At 41.2% G+C, this 16,099-nt stretch overlaps 1 protein-coding gene across 1 annotated transcript in view; it reads left to right on the top strand.

The window, feature by feature from the left end:
• The window catches only part of LOC106807484 (ATP-binding cassette sub-family A member 2-like), a gene marked incomplete at its 3' end in the record, with an annotated part of 32,621 nt that overhangs the window by 9,973 nt on the left and 6,549 nt on the right, over positions 1-16,099 (top strand). Inside the window, 7 exon segments of the mRNA XM_014809816.1 lie at positions 2,309-2,420; positions 2,820-2,977; positions 3,271-3,392; positions 11,951-12,092; positions 13,758-13,903; positions 14,465-14,644; positions 15,304-15,478. Coding sequence (XP_014665302.1) covers positions 2,309-2,420; positions 2,820-2,977; positions 3,271-3,392; positions 11,951-12,092; positions 13,758-13,903; positions 14,465-14,644; positions 15,304-15,478 — 1,035 coding nt within the window.

Raw genomic sequence — 16,099 nt, forward strand, 5'->3', positions numbered from 1 at the left:
TTATCTTGATAAGTTATTTATCATCTGAAGATTCTGAACAGATTATTTGTGAGCGAGTGTAGGTTATTGTAGAAACTGATGTATATCTGCATGTGCATATCTCCAAAATATGTTCATGATGTCTGTCATAACAATGCACACATACACGCATATGCATGCACGCAGGCATGGCACACCGCGCGCAAGCACGCACACATACACACACACCCACACCGTGTAATAGTATACAGATAATGCACGGGCCGGCGTGCATTAGTGTAAAGCCCGGCGCACACGTGGCGATTTTTATCGACAGTACGGCGATTCTGTTGCCAGCAACAAAATCGCCGAGAAATCGCCACCGTTGTGCGCTGCCGGCGTCACCGATTTTTGACGCCAGAAACTCGTCGCGTAGAATATCAAACTATGTTTGATATTTTGTTGCCCCAGTGCCTGAACAATCGCTACGTGTGCGCCGCACTGGCGATGGATCCCGGCAACAGTTTTGGATTAACAATCAAATGCATGATTTGAAGCACGTGAATCAAATATTGGCAGCGCCCGTGTGTGTGGTTTGAAACAGGTCACGTACAGTTTCATACAGTGGTATGTCGCTGACAGACGGTTGAATTGTCGGCCGGGTGGCGCACACGTGGCGATGTTTTATCGACAGTACCCGTCGCATTTTATCGACGGTACTGTCGATAAAATCGCCACGTGTGCGCCGGGCTTAAATGCAGAGCGGCACGAGGTGTCTTTAGACTGGTGCGCCGTCGCGCACCAGTCATAAAGATACGAGCGCCGCGCTGCACTTACATTGATCGCCACAACAGGCCAAGCGTTATCTGTTTTACACACACAATTAATTAAAAATAAATAGTAAGTCTAGATCACGAAAATTTATTTCAATTCCGAACGTCAAAACAAACACATTTACAGTTTAGTAAATTGCTTCACACACAATTAACAGTATGTCTAGATAAACAGTTTAGATAAATAGCTAGTCTAGAAAATAAATAGTAAGGCTAAATCTCGAAAATTTATACCAGTCCCGAAAGTCAAAATCAAACATTTACAGTTGATTAAATTGTGACACACACTATAACAATTTAACAGTAAGTCTAGATAAATAGTCTAGAAAATCAATAGTAAATCTACATCTCGAAAATTTCAGTTTGATGCTTAATTAATGCAAATAATCGCGAGCGTGCAATATAACTTTTTTTGCGCGCTTTTTTGCACGGTTTGGCGTGCATTATAACAATAACAACGGCGTGTCACGTGACGCGTTTTGACCAATGATGATGCATAAAATATCCGAGCCATTTTATAATATAGCAATAATAGTTTCATCACTACGCGCGTTTCGTTGCTAGGCTCCATTAGATGGGCTAGGAGAGAATGGGGAGTACTTAGGAGAACCATGGAGAGAGGTGGGAGTGACGGAGGATGATCATGGTGAAAGTGGAGAAACGGAGAGGGAGATAAAGAAACGGAGAGAGAGATGGAGAGACTGAGAGGGAGATGGAGAAACAGAGAGGGAGATAGAGAGGTGGAGAAGGAGATAGAAAAACAGAGAGGGAGATGAAGAGACGAAGAGGGAGATGGCGAAGTAGACAGGCAGGTGAAGAGATTAAGACGGAGATGGAGCAGCAGAGGGAGAGGGAGATGGAGAGGGAGATGGAGAAGCAGAGGGAGAGGGAGATGGAGAAGCAGAGGGAGAGGGAGATGAAGAAGCAGAGGGAGAGGGAGATGGAGAGGGAGATGAAGAAGCAGAGGGAGAGGGAGATGGCGAGGGAGATGGAGAAGCAGAGAGAGAGAGAGATGAGAGAGAGAGAGAGAGAGAGAGAGGAGAGAGAGAGAGAGAGAGAGAGAGAGAGAGAGAGAGAGAGAGAGAGAGAGAGAGAGAGAGAGCGAGAGCGACCGCGCGAGCGAGAGAGCGAGTGAGTAAGTGAGTGAGTGAGAGAGGGTGACTGAGTGAGTGAGTGAGCGAGCGAGCGAGCGAGGGAGGTTGGGTGGGTGAGTGAGTGAGTAAGTGAGCGAGCGAGCGAGCGATGGTGGGTGGGTGCCTGGGTGGGTGTTTGAGTGAGTGAGTGTGTGAGCGAGCAAGCGAGGGAGGGTGGGTGTTTGAGTGAGTGAGTGTGTGAGCGAGCAAGCGAGGGAGGGTGGGTGTTTGAGTGAGTGAGTGAGTGTGTGGGGAAAAGAGGATGAAGAATGTCGAAGGGTGAGGGTTGCAGATATGAATGAGTTAGTGATGATAAATGATCAGATAGACATATTGTTGATTAATCAATAGATGTTATTTCCTCTGGACATTTCGTTATTTCAGGTCATTATTATGCACACCCTCTACCCTCGTCTGGCATGGTGGGAGTGCTCCAAGCGTTCTGTGATAAGGGACAGCTAGATGAATATGGATTCCTGCATTTCCCCAACGCAACGTACTGAAACACTCAATTAATATTACAGAGTTTATTATTACACCTGACTGTAAAGCTAGTTGCCATACAGGGTGTTCAGCTATGTTATTTCGCATCTCCCTCTGTTGCTGCACATGTGTGCACCAAGCGAGGGCATTCGCGTTAATCAATAGGTTCAAAATTTCAATGCTGTGAAGTTCAGGTGGTACATTTGAATGCGTTGCGACAGCATTATTACTCAACAAAAACTTATAATGTGGAAATCTGCTCCGGCCTCTGTAAAGGTCGTACAACGTACAGATGCGATTTCTTACGTCTGTTAGATTTCTCAAACTGATAACTTGCGGCTAGACGGCGAGGAAATCGGTCACAAGAAGATGAAATTCTCAAAAAACGTTCTTGCGGCCCTTGCATTTTCAGGATCTACCAGGCACTGTCATATCTCGATAGTGTAGCAACGCACGCCAACTTCTTTGATCCTGGCTTCACGCCTGAAGAGATGTGGCAGATACCGGGGACTTACCGAAGCATCATTGAGGATCCAATCTTGATACACGATCGCCTTCAAAAGGCACATGGTATTGTTGCATGCGTTGTTATATTATGTAGAGTGTGATGGAATTCGCTCGGTTGTTTCAATTATGCTTTCTTGCTATCTCCCCCTACTCCCACTCCCCTTCGAAATACTGTGAGTGGATGTGAAAAAGCCATTGGATGAAAAACTCTGCAAAGAAATTTTGTAAGCGATCGCTGAGCCAGTGGGAATTGTGAACTTGCACGTTTAGCTGCCAGCTCTCTACCAGAGCGATTTAATAGGATTTATTTAAACTATCTTTGTCTGTCTTTCTCTCTCATGTGTATTTTTGCATAGGTGTGCGACTTTCAAGCTTGTTCACCGATCCCGACGTAGTAGAAAACTTCGCCGTAGCCAACCTGTCATTGGACGCGCGTGCTATACATAGATTAATGCAGAGAGACGTGGATGTCATGCAGGTGTGTGTACTAATCACAGAGACCTGTCCGCTCACACTCATGTCAACTAAAGATTCTAGATCAGTGTGGTTTTCATAACAAAATCTTTATTCATAAAATAACTTTATTAAATGATTCCAATAATTGATAAAAAAAAGTTCATAAAATCAATTTCACAAAATGTTAATTTGGTAAAATTTTAATTGCGTTTTGAATTTTTATTGATTTTTTTGAGTGCTAAAATTACACAGATATGTGTACTGAGCTGTAACATTGTCTCTCTGTACAGAAGCTGTGGGGAATGTTTTTTTTGTTCCTCTAGGCTAGGAAAGTACGTGAGTCATACGTGTGTGTACAATGCCAGATTAAACAATGCAGATGCACACACCAAATTTGTACACAAATTACTGTGGTAAATGCTTTTGTTTGTGGTGGAGTCAAATACTCCCTGATTTACTCTCGGACTCCCTGAAATGACATATGCAGGAGTCCGTGTGACTCCCTGAAAATTCTGCCATACTAACTAGTTTGTTCCGGAGCATGGCCTCGCGGAATTACCGTATTTTTTCAGCTAATGTCCAAAGAAAATTTGGCAGACATGCAACTGCATGAATCTGAAAAATAAGCACATGCGTTATTGTTAATATCTTTAATTTTGAACCTCAGATTGCGGACTCCTTCATTTTGCTGCGGACTCCCTCTTTTTGACGGTTGGACTCGCGTGTTCAAAAGTTAATTTCTACCCCTGTAATGCCAGATGGCAGTAATGCATATCCGGTAACAGATTTAATTACTGGCGATATTATGTGTGTCGTGTATTGTTATTCTTAGTCTATGGTATTAGTAATTGTGTTTTTCAAGAATTCCCATTGCTTTAAGTGTTTATCTCAATGTATGAAGATGAACGAATTTGCGTTTTGATGCTAATGTCAGAAATTCTGAAGTCTGAAGTATCGTAAATCGTAATGGGTTTCGTGTTTTGGGGTGTTTAAACGGCTTTTAAAAGCTTTAATGTATCTGAACTATTAGTTATTACAGTGTATAGTATGTGTGCATCATGGAAGGTGTATATTGATATATAATAACTCCATAGTATTGTGTGAACATGTGGATAAACATGTGTAACATTTAAGTTCATATCAAACATAAATTTAGTTGGCTGTATAAAAAAAACTTTTATGCTACTGGAAAGTGATGAACCAACTAAAATTTCTAGCAATTTCTACAAACACACATTCTATCTAGCCGCAAGCCTTTGATGAACTGCAACTCGATAATGTTGACCTTATTTGCATGTGCATGATGTATCCTGGCTCCTCAGTCCACCATGGTTCATTTCCCTCTATAGGAAGGAAGCCCGGCCTAATTTGAGGTGTATTTGCAAGAAATTGTGTTTTCTACTCCATACATTGTGTACAACTACAGTAAAACACGTATATTAGGGTCACTCGAGGGAAACACCCAAAACGTCCTGGGTGAGGTAGTATACTGTAGACTGTATGTGCTACTCGTAAGGACCACCAGAACTGGTCGTTTATAGAGGTGTCCATTCTCTAGAGGTCTCCTATTTATAACAAAGCTCTGACTGTACTAGAGGCAAATGAATTTACCACACTGAGCTTTGAACAACTTTCACATTTTAAAAACCCTTCAAGATACATTGTTGATTTATTTCAAGTATAATTTATCTGTAGTAGTTACGAAGTAATAGCGGTAGCATCAAGAAATAATCTGTTGTTTATTTGTTTCTTTGTTTTACAGTTTGTTGTGATATTTGAGGTGTTTATTCCACTGGTGCTGGTCTTCATTTTGATGGCCATTCGCAAGAAGCAGCCAGCATATCCAATTTTATCAAGTGAGTTCAATGCACATGTACACAGGTACACATGTGCGTGCACACACATATAGGCATGCACACACCTACACATATACACATAAATATACACACACCTGGACGCACATGCATGCACATACAGACACACGCACACATGCTCACATTTATTAGACTGAGTTTTCCTTAATCGTCACTTGTTAGAGTCTGTCACGTCACACATGGACATGAATTAAACATGAATCAAACCTTTATGAAGAATTGTTATATTGTTGGTTCTAAACCGGCCGACAAACGTATGAGGCAGCATCACATTTCCCCTGGTGAGGGAAAATGGTTAGTGCCCGCATGCAGGTACACCACATCTAATGAAAGAATCAATTATTATCTTCCATATAAGGGCAAAGCTTCAGAATAAACACACGTGTGGCGTGTACACATTATCCAGCTACACTACAATGTCGCACGAAGAGAGCTGCGAATGTTTGCACACCCTGTACACTGTGTTGAATGGTACAGACTCGTATCAGCAGGATACACAGAAGTTGCATTATTATTTGATGTGTTGTTAGTAGTGCTTGCATAGAGTATCTGTTAGCCTGTACTGTATCCCCATAACGAAAATTGTATATATATACACAGGGGCTGAAAATAAGGCAAGTCTGAGGTCTGGGACCTGCCGATTTCATGCTCGGACCTTCGCAATTTCCAAGCAGAAAGTCCATCGGACCTATCAATAATTTACAGTACCCCACTTTCATCAAATAAAACATCATTAAACTATTGCAAATTGCAAAGAAATAAAGCGAAAGTAGATCGATTATTGGTCACTGTCGACATCTATAGTGTCATATTTAATATTCACGATGAAACATACCAAGTATAAGAGTCAAATTTACCGAAAATCTGATCGAAATTACATGTACTGATAGCGTATGCTGCAACGTTAGTAGCATGGTTGTTTATAACGGAAGTTAACGCGAATGCACGCGTAGTTTCAGCATACCGGAAGTAACTCGTCGCTCGTCCGAGTAACTTGGAATGCCTGCAGATGACACATGTATCAAACGAGGGCAAACGTGAGTTTGTTTAAGTTTAATTGTGTATCAAAAAAAGGACCCACTGTTACCAAACAATCTATTAGCCAAACAAACGTTACATATTTGGACCTTCCAAATCTTTCATCGGACCTTCCAAAAATATTACTGAAAAGTCCCGGACCTGCGAGCAAAAACCACTATTTTCAGCCCCTGATACATTGTATACATATATAGATATCTATATGCATTGTACCAGGAATAACTCTGGACTGTACATATGCCCATTTGATAGATTACCTGTATACTGCATAGATGTGTTTATGCTATTACTGCAGTGTAAATGAGGGTTTCGCATTCAGTTGTGTGATGTACATAAATCAATCCCATAAATGTTTTTCCTGACATACCTATCTATATTGTCTCGCACATGTAGCAATGGGGATTTCATATTCCTGGTTTACTGTTACTGCTGAGTATAATTGAATATGTTCACATTGTAATAATAGTCACAAAAAGATAACTTTGCATGACATGCTTGCAAAATTATATATGTTCAGGAGTGAATAAAAGCAAACAAACAACTTTGTTTTTACTCACTCCTGAGTAAAAATGATATTTGATATTTGATATCATGATATTTTATAATTATTTAGCTATTAAGAATCAGCAATCAGTGTTAACTGGATAATTAAAAATTGAAATCATAAATAGTTTTTTTTTTTTTGGTGGAAGTTTTTTATTTTTTATTTTTATTTCCAGATGTTGCACATACATCATTACATACATGGTATCAAGAGCAGATAAAGAAGCTTCTTTATCTGCTCTTGATGGTATCAAAATTATTAGTTCTACAATATTTTGGAGCGACACATTTCAATCCATATACCATTTATAAATACACCTATACAGCACATACATATAGTTTGGACACGAAACACACACACACACACACACACAGCACATTCACACACATCAGGAACACACACACACACAAGGCACATCTCACTATATAAATATGGTAATTACTCAATAATCAGAAATAGAATTCTGATTAACAAGGTTTTTAATTGATCGTTTGATTATATATTATTATATGTACTCTTATTAGAGTAGGTTTTATTGATGTGAGTCATGGCGATGAATTGGATAGTCTATTCAAATAACTAGTAGGCACTGTCCATGGCTTGCGAGTTTATCAAAGCATGGTCCACTTGATCTAATCTTGATAAGTTATTATATGCGATCTGTAAGATTCTGAACAGATTAGATTCGTGAGCGAGTAGTGTGTTAGTTGTTAAGAAACTGATGTATTAGATCTGCTATATGGCAATATCTCGTGCGAGAATTTGTTCATGATGTTGTGATTAACAAGGACTAGTGGATACACGCATGATGCATTGTCACGCAGGCATGCTAACGCAGCGAGCGAAGCACCCGACTATAGCATCACACCCTGACGCGTGTATAGTATACGTCAGATATGCACGGGCCGGGTGTCATTAGATAATGGCGGCGCAGACAGTGGCGATTTTTTATAGACAGTAAGGCGATCTGAGGTGCAGCAACGCACATGCGCGAGAATGGCCAGTGTGCGGCTGCCGCGGCGTCACGCGTGAGTTTTGACGTCCCCAGAAACTCGTCGCTAGAAATATCAAACATGTTTGAATATTTGTTGGCCTCAAGGTCGCTGAAGCATCGCTTAAAAAAAAACGTGGTGGCCGGCACTGTGCTGATGGTAGCTTCGCGGCAAGCAGTTTTGATTTAACCAATAAAATGCCTGATTTATGAACACTTATCAATATTTGGAAGCTGCCGTGGTGTGTTATGAAACAGTCACGTACAGTTATTGACAGTGGTATTTCGCTGACAGAGCGGTTGTATTGCGGCCGGGTGCTGCACAAGTGGCGATTTTAATCGGACAGTGACTCGAGTCGATTTTTTATCGACGTGATGGTGATAAAAATCAGTGGTGCGGCGGTTAAATGCAGAGGGGCGGTGGCACGAGTGTCTTTAGACTGTGCGGCCTGGCGCAGCAGTCTAAAGATAGCCGAGCGCGCTCTGCATTACCAATTTGATGCACACAGGCCCGCCAAGTGCGTTATTGTTTTCTTATCACACGCAATTAATTAAAGAATAATATAGTAGGTCCAAGATCACGGAAAATTATTTTCAATTCGAAACGTCAAGAGACAACACATTTGACAGTGTTAGTAATATTGCTTCACCGACGACGACAATTAACAGATGATGCTAGATAAAGCAGTTTGATCGAATAGCTAGTCTAAGAAAATTAAATAGTAATGGTTATAAATTCGAAATATTTATACGCAGTCCCGGAAGTCAAAATAAACATTTACAAGTTGATTAAAATTTGAATCCACTATATAAATTAACAGTAAGATCTAGATAAATAAGGTGCTAGAAAATTCAATAGTAAAGTCTTAACATGTCGAAAATTTTCCAGTTTGAATGCTTATGTTAATTGTAAATAATCGGCGAGCGGCAATATAATTTGTTATGCGCGCGTTTTTTGACAGTCGTTTGGCTTGCATTATAGAAATAGAACAACGGCGGTGTCACGTTGACGTTTGACAAGATGATGCAGCTAAAATATCGAGCCATTTTATAATATAGCAATAATAGTTTGCATCACTCACGCTGGCGTTTCGATGGCTAGACTACATTAGAGTGGGCTAGGAAGAATGGGCTAATTAGGATGAATCATGGGAGAGAGTGGGAGTGGATGGGGGGGGAGAGTGATCATGGGAAAGTAGGATAGGAGAGGGAAGATAAGAAGGAGAGAAGTTGAAGACTTGAGAGGGAGATGAGAAAGCAGAGAGGAGTGATAGATGAGGTTGGAGGGAAGAGATGTAGAAAAACAGAAGAGGAGATAAGAAGCGAAGAGGAGAGTGGCAAGTAGAAGAGTGAATATTAAGACTGGTAGATAGGAGCAGCAGAGGAGAGGAAGCGATGGAGAGTTGGAGAATGAGAAGCAGGAGGGAGCAGAGATGGAGAGCAGAGGGAAGGAGATGAAGGAAGCACAGGGAGAGGGAAATGGAGAGGGAGAATGAAGAAGCAAAGAGAGGAGATGCGGAGGAGATGGAGAAGCAGAGAGAGAGAGTAGAGAGTTGAGAGAGAGAGAGAGAGATGACGAGAGAGAGAGAGAGAGAGAGAGAGAGAGAGAGAAAGAAGAGAGAGAGAGAGAGAAGATAGAGAAGGAGAGAGAGCGAGAGCGACCGGCAGGCGGAGCGAGAGAGCATAGTAAGTGTAGTGAGTGAGAGAGGGTGACTGGTTGAGTGAGTGAGACGGCGCGCGACGATGGGAGGTTGGTGGGTGAGGAGGAAGTAAGGTGAGCGAGCGAGCGAGCGAGTGTGGTTATGTGCTGACTGTGGGTGATTTTGAGTGTATTGAGTGTGTAGAGGAGAGGCAAGCGAGGGAGGTGGTCTTTGAGTGAGTGAGTGTGTAGGCGAGCGAAACGAGGGAATGGTGGGTGTTGTGAGTGAAGTAGAGTGAAGTTGTGTGGGAAAAAGCATGAAGAGTGTCGAATGGTGAGTTCAGAGTAGAATGAGTTAGGATGATGTAGGAGAGATGAGGATCGACTATATTTTGGTGATGTTAATCAATGAGATGTTATGTATTCGCTTGGATCATGCTTCGGTGATGTCTAGGTCCATATTATGCACATCGCTCTATCCCTCGTCGCTGGCTATGTGGGAGTGGCCCAAGCGTTCTGTGATAAGGACAGCTAGATGAATATGATGTTCGCTGCTTCCCTAAGGCAGACGTACTGGGCAACACTCAATTCAATATTAAGAGTTATTATGGCATCCTTGACTTGTAAAGCCTAGTTGCCATACAGGGTGGTTCAGCTAATGTTGTATTGTGCGATCTCCGCTGCTGTTATGCGACATGTGTGCACTCCAAGCGAGGCGAGCAGTGTGCGCTGTTAATTCAATGAGGGTTTCGAAAATTTCATCAAGGTGCTGTTGAAGTCAGGTGGTTATCATTGTGATATCTTGCGTAGAGCATTACATTAGTGCATACAAAAACGTTATAATGTGGTAAATGTGCTGTGCCGGCGTGCTGTAAAGGTCGTATACAAACATACAGATTACGATTTCTTACTCTGTTAATTCTCAAAAACTGAATAACTTTGCGGCTAGACGGGCGAGGGATCTGTCACAAATAGCAGATGAAGAATTCTTCAAAAACTCTTCTTGCGCGTGCTTGATTTTAGGATCTACCAGGGCACTGTTCCATTAGTCTCGATAGTGTACAACGCACGCCAACTTCTTTGATCCTGGCTTCAAGCGATGAAGAGATGTTGGCATACGGCGGACTTACTCCGGAAGATCATTTGAGGAGCAATTGATACAACTCGCTCTTCAAAAGGCCATGTTAATTGTTGGCAGATGCTTGTTATATTTATGTAAGTGTGATATGAATTCTCGCTTTCGGTTGTTTCAATTCATGCTTATCTTGCTATTCTCATCCACTACTCCATACCTTCGAATACGTGAGTGGATGTGAAAAAGCCATTGGATTAAAAACTATCTGGCAAAGACATTGTGTAAGGGGATCGTGAGACAGTGGCGAATGTTGAACCTTTCACGTTTTGCTGCCACTCTCTACACAGAGCATTTAATTGAATTATTTATAACTATCTCTTGTCTTCTTTTCTCTCTATTGTATTTGACATAGGTGTGCGACTTTCAACATGTACGACGAATCCGCGACGTAGTGACAACTTCGCCGATAGCCAATGTGTCATTGACGGGCGTGCTATAACATAGATTAATCAGAGAGACATGGAGTATCATCGGTTTGTGTGTACTAATAAAGAGACGCGTCGCGCTTCAACGAGCTCATGTCACTAAAGATCTAGATCAGTGTCGTTTTACATAACAAACATATTTATTCTAAAATAACTTTATTAAATGATTCCAAATATTGATAAAATAATTCATAAAATCAATTTCATCACATAAATGTTACTTTGTAAAATTTTAATTGGTTTTGAATTTTTATTGATTTTTGAGTGACTAAAATACACAGATTATGTGTACTGAGGTGTCACATTGTCTCTCTGTACAAAGCGTGGGGAAGTTTTTTTTTGTTCTCTATGGCTATGAAAGTACGGCGTCATACGTGTGTGTACAATGCCAGATTAAATAAATGCAGATGCACACACCAAATTTGTACACAAATTACTGTGGTAAATGCTTTTGTTTGTGGTTAGAGACTTCTTGGGCCATAAAAATTGTTTTGATAATGATCTTGCCATAGAGGCCTGTTCACACCAACGGTTGCTAAAATTTCTCATTCAATTATTTCCTAATAGTAGAAGCTAAACCGAGACGTTCCTACTAAAATCTCACTGATTTTTGGAGTAAGACGATTTTGAGCAAAAATTACATGCTTTACGAAAACAATGGTGTGTATCAAGGATTGGGTCAACTGTAGCATATATATCTGATGGATTTGCTTTGAGTATAGAATTTTTTTCAAGTATAGAAAAACCTGTGCATCTGGATCATTCAAGGGAAATTGACAAAAGTGTCCTTTATAGACAGCTCTCTCTTGTATAGCGTTGGTTTCACTGTGCAACTGCCACACGCTTAAGGAAAACCATAAAAGTTTTCCTTATAGATACCTGTCTGTTACATTGAGGTAATGGCTAATGCAGGTTTGTCTGTAAATGTTCTCAGGTGTACAAACTGTTGTTTCTAAGAAGAAACTCTGACATGCACAGTATTTTCGAGGGACTAACCTCTGGTGGCCACCACCGATGGAGTCGCAGCATAGATACAGAATCTAGCCAGAGCACACATGCAGAGAGACGTCAGCCAGGTACTGGTGCCTTACTTGTTGGTAATAACTAAACAACACATATCTTGTCAACCTTATAGACATGGTGTGCAGCCACTATGGTTATTTGGTTTTGATTAATTTTTACATAAACTGTCAAACCTAGACATCATGGTAATTCAAGGGATACTGCAAAAGTATCATTTATATAGATGTGGTTTTGCTGTGTGACTTCCACTCAAGGTAAATCCCAACAGTGTCCTTTATAGTGAGGTTTCTGTTTTACTTAGGTGATTGCTAACACTTTGAGTGTACAGTGCAACCCCTTTTATCCGGCCATCCATTATCCGGAAATCTCTATTAACCGGCCGCGATATCGCAGTGTATGTTCTCTGTTTTTTCATTCATTTCCACCTAGAAATCTCGCTCAAAGCTCGCTCAAAACTCGGGCGATGTACCAATGATTCTCGCGCGATGTACACATTGATTATCGTAAGAGCGCACAGCTATCACATGCACAAAACAAACACACTTACCATAAGAGCAAACGCCCATGTACATGTACATGTATAAATATACGCCCATATTAATACGAATATTTGACGAATACATACTCACTTGTTGATGCTGTAAAAACTACCAAGGAATAAAAGATATATACATTGTATACTATATGAATGAACAAAAATGTGTGTGTGCGTGTGTGCGTGCGTGTGTGTGTTGTCCGCTATGCCTCCGGACAACTTTCGTTCATTAACGAACAACTTTTACTAGCGGACGTTAGCGAAACGCGCTACCTCGCTACGCACTCGCAATCGATCGAGCCCCGTACTTCAATCAAAGGCGCCGCTGCCGCGCACATGTAACAGCCCTAGGCATACAACGTCGCGAGTGTATCGATCGTTACAGCCCTAGATCTCAGCACAAAATAAACAAACATAAACCGAAGTGGTAAAATTTCTGTTTTATTTCATTTTATTTCCATTTCATATAAACCATAAGACATGACAGTTTGTTACAAATAATCAATTGTAGCAACGAGTAAATACATTATCACATGCATAACCCCTACTGAACTGCATAGAAATGCTGTGTTTGAGCATAACTCTCATATCCGGCCAAATCCCATATCCGGATGGGTGCCGGTCCCGACGTGGCCGGATAAAGGAGGTCGGACTGTACATAGTAATTGTTTTTCTGACTTTCTATCTCTAGCCATCTGACGATAAGTAACATGTTTTTTTGCGATATCTATTAAGTCAATATGTACATTTGATATACAAATGCAGGGTTCTGCCCAGGATTTTTTAGTGCCGGGCGCATCCAGTTGCGACTTCAAGATGCAAGCGCCGTAGGCGCGAAGCCAATCTAGGGGGGTCCGGGGGCATGCCCCCCCTGAAAATTTTTGATTTTTGATAGTCTGAAACTCAATTTCCTGCAATTTCTGTCCAATAAAAAGCCCATATTTATCACTTTTTTTTCTTTTCTTTTTTTTATATCAAAAATTTGTGCCGGGCGGAGATATATAGTGCCGGGCGGCAACCGCGAGTGCTGGGCACACCCGCCCACCGCCGCCCACCGTGGGCAGAACCCTGAAATGTACTATCAACACCGGCAACACAGAAACGTTATCTGTGCATGTTTACACAGCTTGGTGACTATAAGGTTGTTCCCTTCACTGATGGTGGCGAATGTTTCGATTTGCAGCTCTGTTTTACCAGCTGCTGGGAGATCCAGCATTTCTGTCCGAGTATGCCACTGAGCTGGAGCCTTTGCTTGTGCTCCTCCAGCCGACAGGGAACGAGTCGTCCCTGTCCACCATCACAGACCTAGAACTTGCCAAGATGATAAAAGTGAGACCATCTACCTGCCTTCTGCATAGATGCAAACCACCTAATAGTAATAGTAATAATAATGTTAAAAAAAACTTTTCATTGATTGCTTCTATCGAAATAAAATATGCTCACATTCACACCCATAATATATAAATTATACTAATAGTGATATAATACATCGTGACAAGCTATTAAATTATAATTGTCATTAAATCTCGTGGGACTTGTTGTTGACCTATTACTACCCAAATGACAAACGAGATGCCCACCTTGCTAATATAGGTCGCTGATTCGAGAACTACCTGTATGTGGTTTTTCATGTGTATTTGGCAAAATATTAGTTGCTAAGTATTGTGTTTAGAACATCATTTCAAAACAGTGATTGGTTTGAGCTGCCTGTCAATCATGCCGGGCAAATAGGTCGCATGCTGGCCAGTCCGTTTTAGTGGCACATCATTTGATCCAATTCGCACTACAGAATAAAGACTTCTGGTCTTTTTTAATCGATAAACATTAAATAAATTGGCCTCACTTCAATGCATTTTTTAAATGTGACTGAGTTTTTTCTTTTCGTTATAGACCATCGTGCTTTCACCAAAAGGTATTAAACACTTAGCCTGCAATGCTGAGATGATGAGTCCCTCTGACACAGATCAGCAGGAGATACAGAGTGGAATATGCAATCAAAGTCAGCTACAATTGCAGGAGCTTTCACATATACTCATGCAGCAAGTCAGCAACAAGAGATTGGAAGCCATAGTATGTTTTAACTTATTGCTGCTATTGTTTTTTAATAATTCGGTTGTGTATAATTAAAGGCCATACCTTGAACATATCATTTGTATATCAATGTCCTCCCCCGGAATTTCGGAAGGCATGTCATTTATGGACGAATGGGGGAAAGCCTGGGAGGAGTTGTACCAGTTGAAATTATATACACCTGCCATAAGTGACCCCAATACATAGGCAAACTCTATTATTTCAGAAACGTATACATCAACCTCTGAAAACACCATGACCGTGTTGCGATTGTCAATAGTAAACTGCTGTAAATTACGCATGTCGGAGCTTTGAAGGCACTTTGGACCCAACATTTAAGCCTGGGGAGAACCCCGTGTGTGTGAGCGTGAGTGTGTGCGTGCGTGCATGCGTGTCTGTGTGTGTGCGTGCGTGCGTGCGTGCGTGCGTGCGTGCGTGCGCGTGCATGTGTGTGTGTGCGTTCATGCATGTGTTTGTGCCTGCGAGTGCGTGCGTGCATTGCAACACATGACAATATTATGAGAATTAAATAAACAGGGGGAGAATGTACCTCTATGTTTCAAGGTGCAGACCTGAGGCAAGGCATTCCTGTAGTTCCTGCAGGTTATGGATATGGCTTCTGTCAATTCGTGTGATCGAATCTGAATTCAATTTTCCAGTTACATCTTAAAGGCTGGGAGCCACAACCCATGTGGGATAGATACAGAGAGCTTTCGCAGCGCATGAAGGTTTTTATTAACTTTGACCGTGACTTAAAAGCGATGAGTGGACTTGCCTCACATCTGCCTCTGACTGAGTGCTCTGATCTAGTCGTCAATGACAGCTTACCGATAGGTGGGTGATCTGTTGTCTGTAGTCGTTAAAGTGAGTACGTACGTGGTTGGTGTGTACACTGAAATCAACATAATATTTACCATCTGCTATCCAATAGTCTATCCACTGTACACCCAATAAGCACAACTTATGTGAAACATGCAGAGTACAGTAATATTCTATATTATGACAACTCCAGTTACGTAAATTTGCCCATACTCAGTTTGTATATTATGACTACATGTCTACAAGATGTGTAACAAAAATGCACTCACATATGTAATTTGTTTAAGTATGAACAGGGCTTCTATCTAAAAACTACCTTTCCCGTGTTATAATATTTTGCACTCATAATTGTGCATTTACATATAGTGCCCTACATCCAGTGTACTCTAGGTCGGGATACCAATTCTTACACTGAATTCCTTTTCCTGTGTTATTACATTCAATAGTCAATATACTAATGTAATGTTCAACAGTGTTTGCTTCTATCTATATCTATACTATAATTTGGCTAATCTTGTGTGTGTGTGTGTTTGTTTGTGCTCGCTTTTCGCCCTGATTTGTCACTCAATCGCGCTAACTGAAGATATATTCAGAATCACCACGTCTGGGAGATGGTTCTGGCTGAGAAAAAAATTT

Source organism: Priapulus caudatus, unplaced genomic scaffold (assembly GCF_000485595.1).
Source record: "Priapulus caudatus unplaced genomic scaffold, Priapulus_caudatus-5.0.1 Scaffold218, whole genome shotgun sequence".
NCBI classification, from domain to species: Eukaryota; Metazoa; Priapulida; class Priapulimorpha; order Priapulimorphida; family Priapulidae; genus Priapulus; species Priapulus caudatus.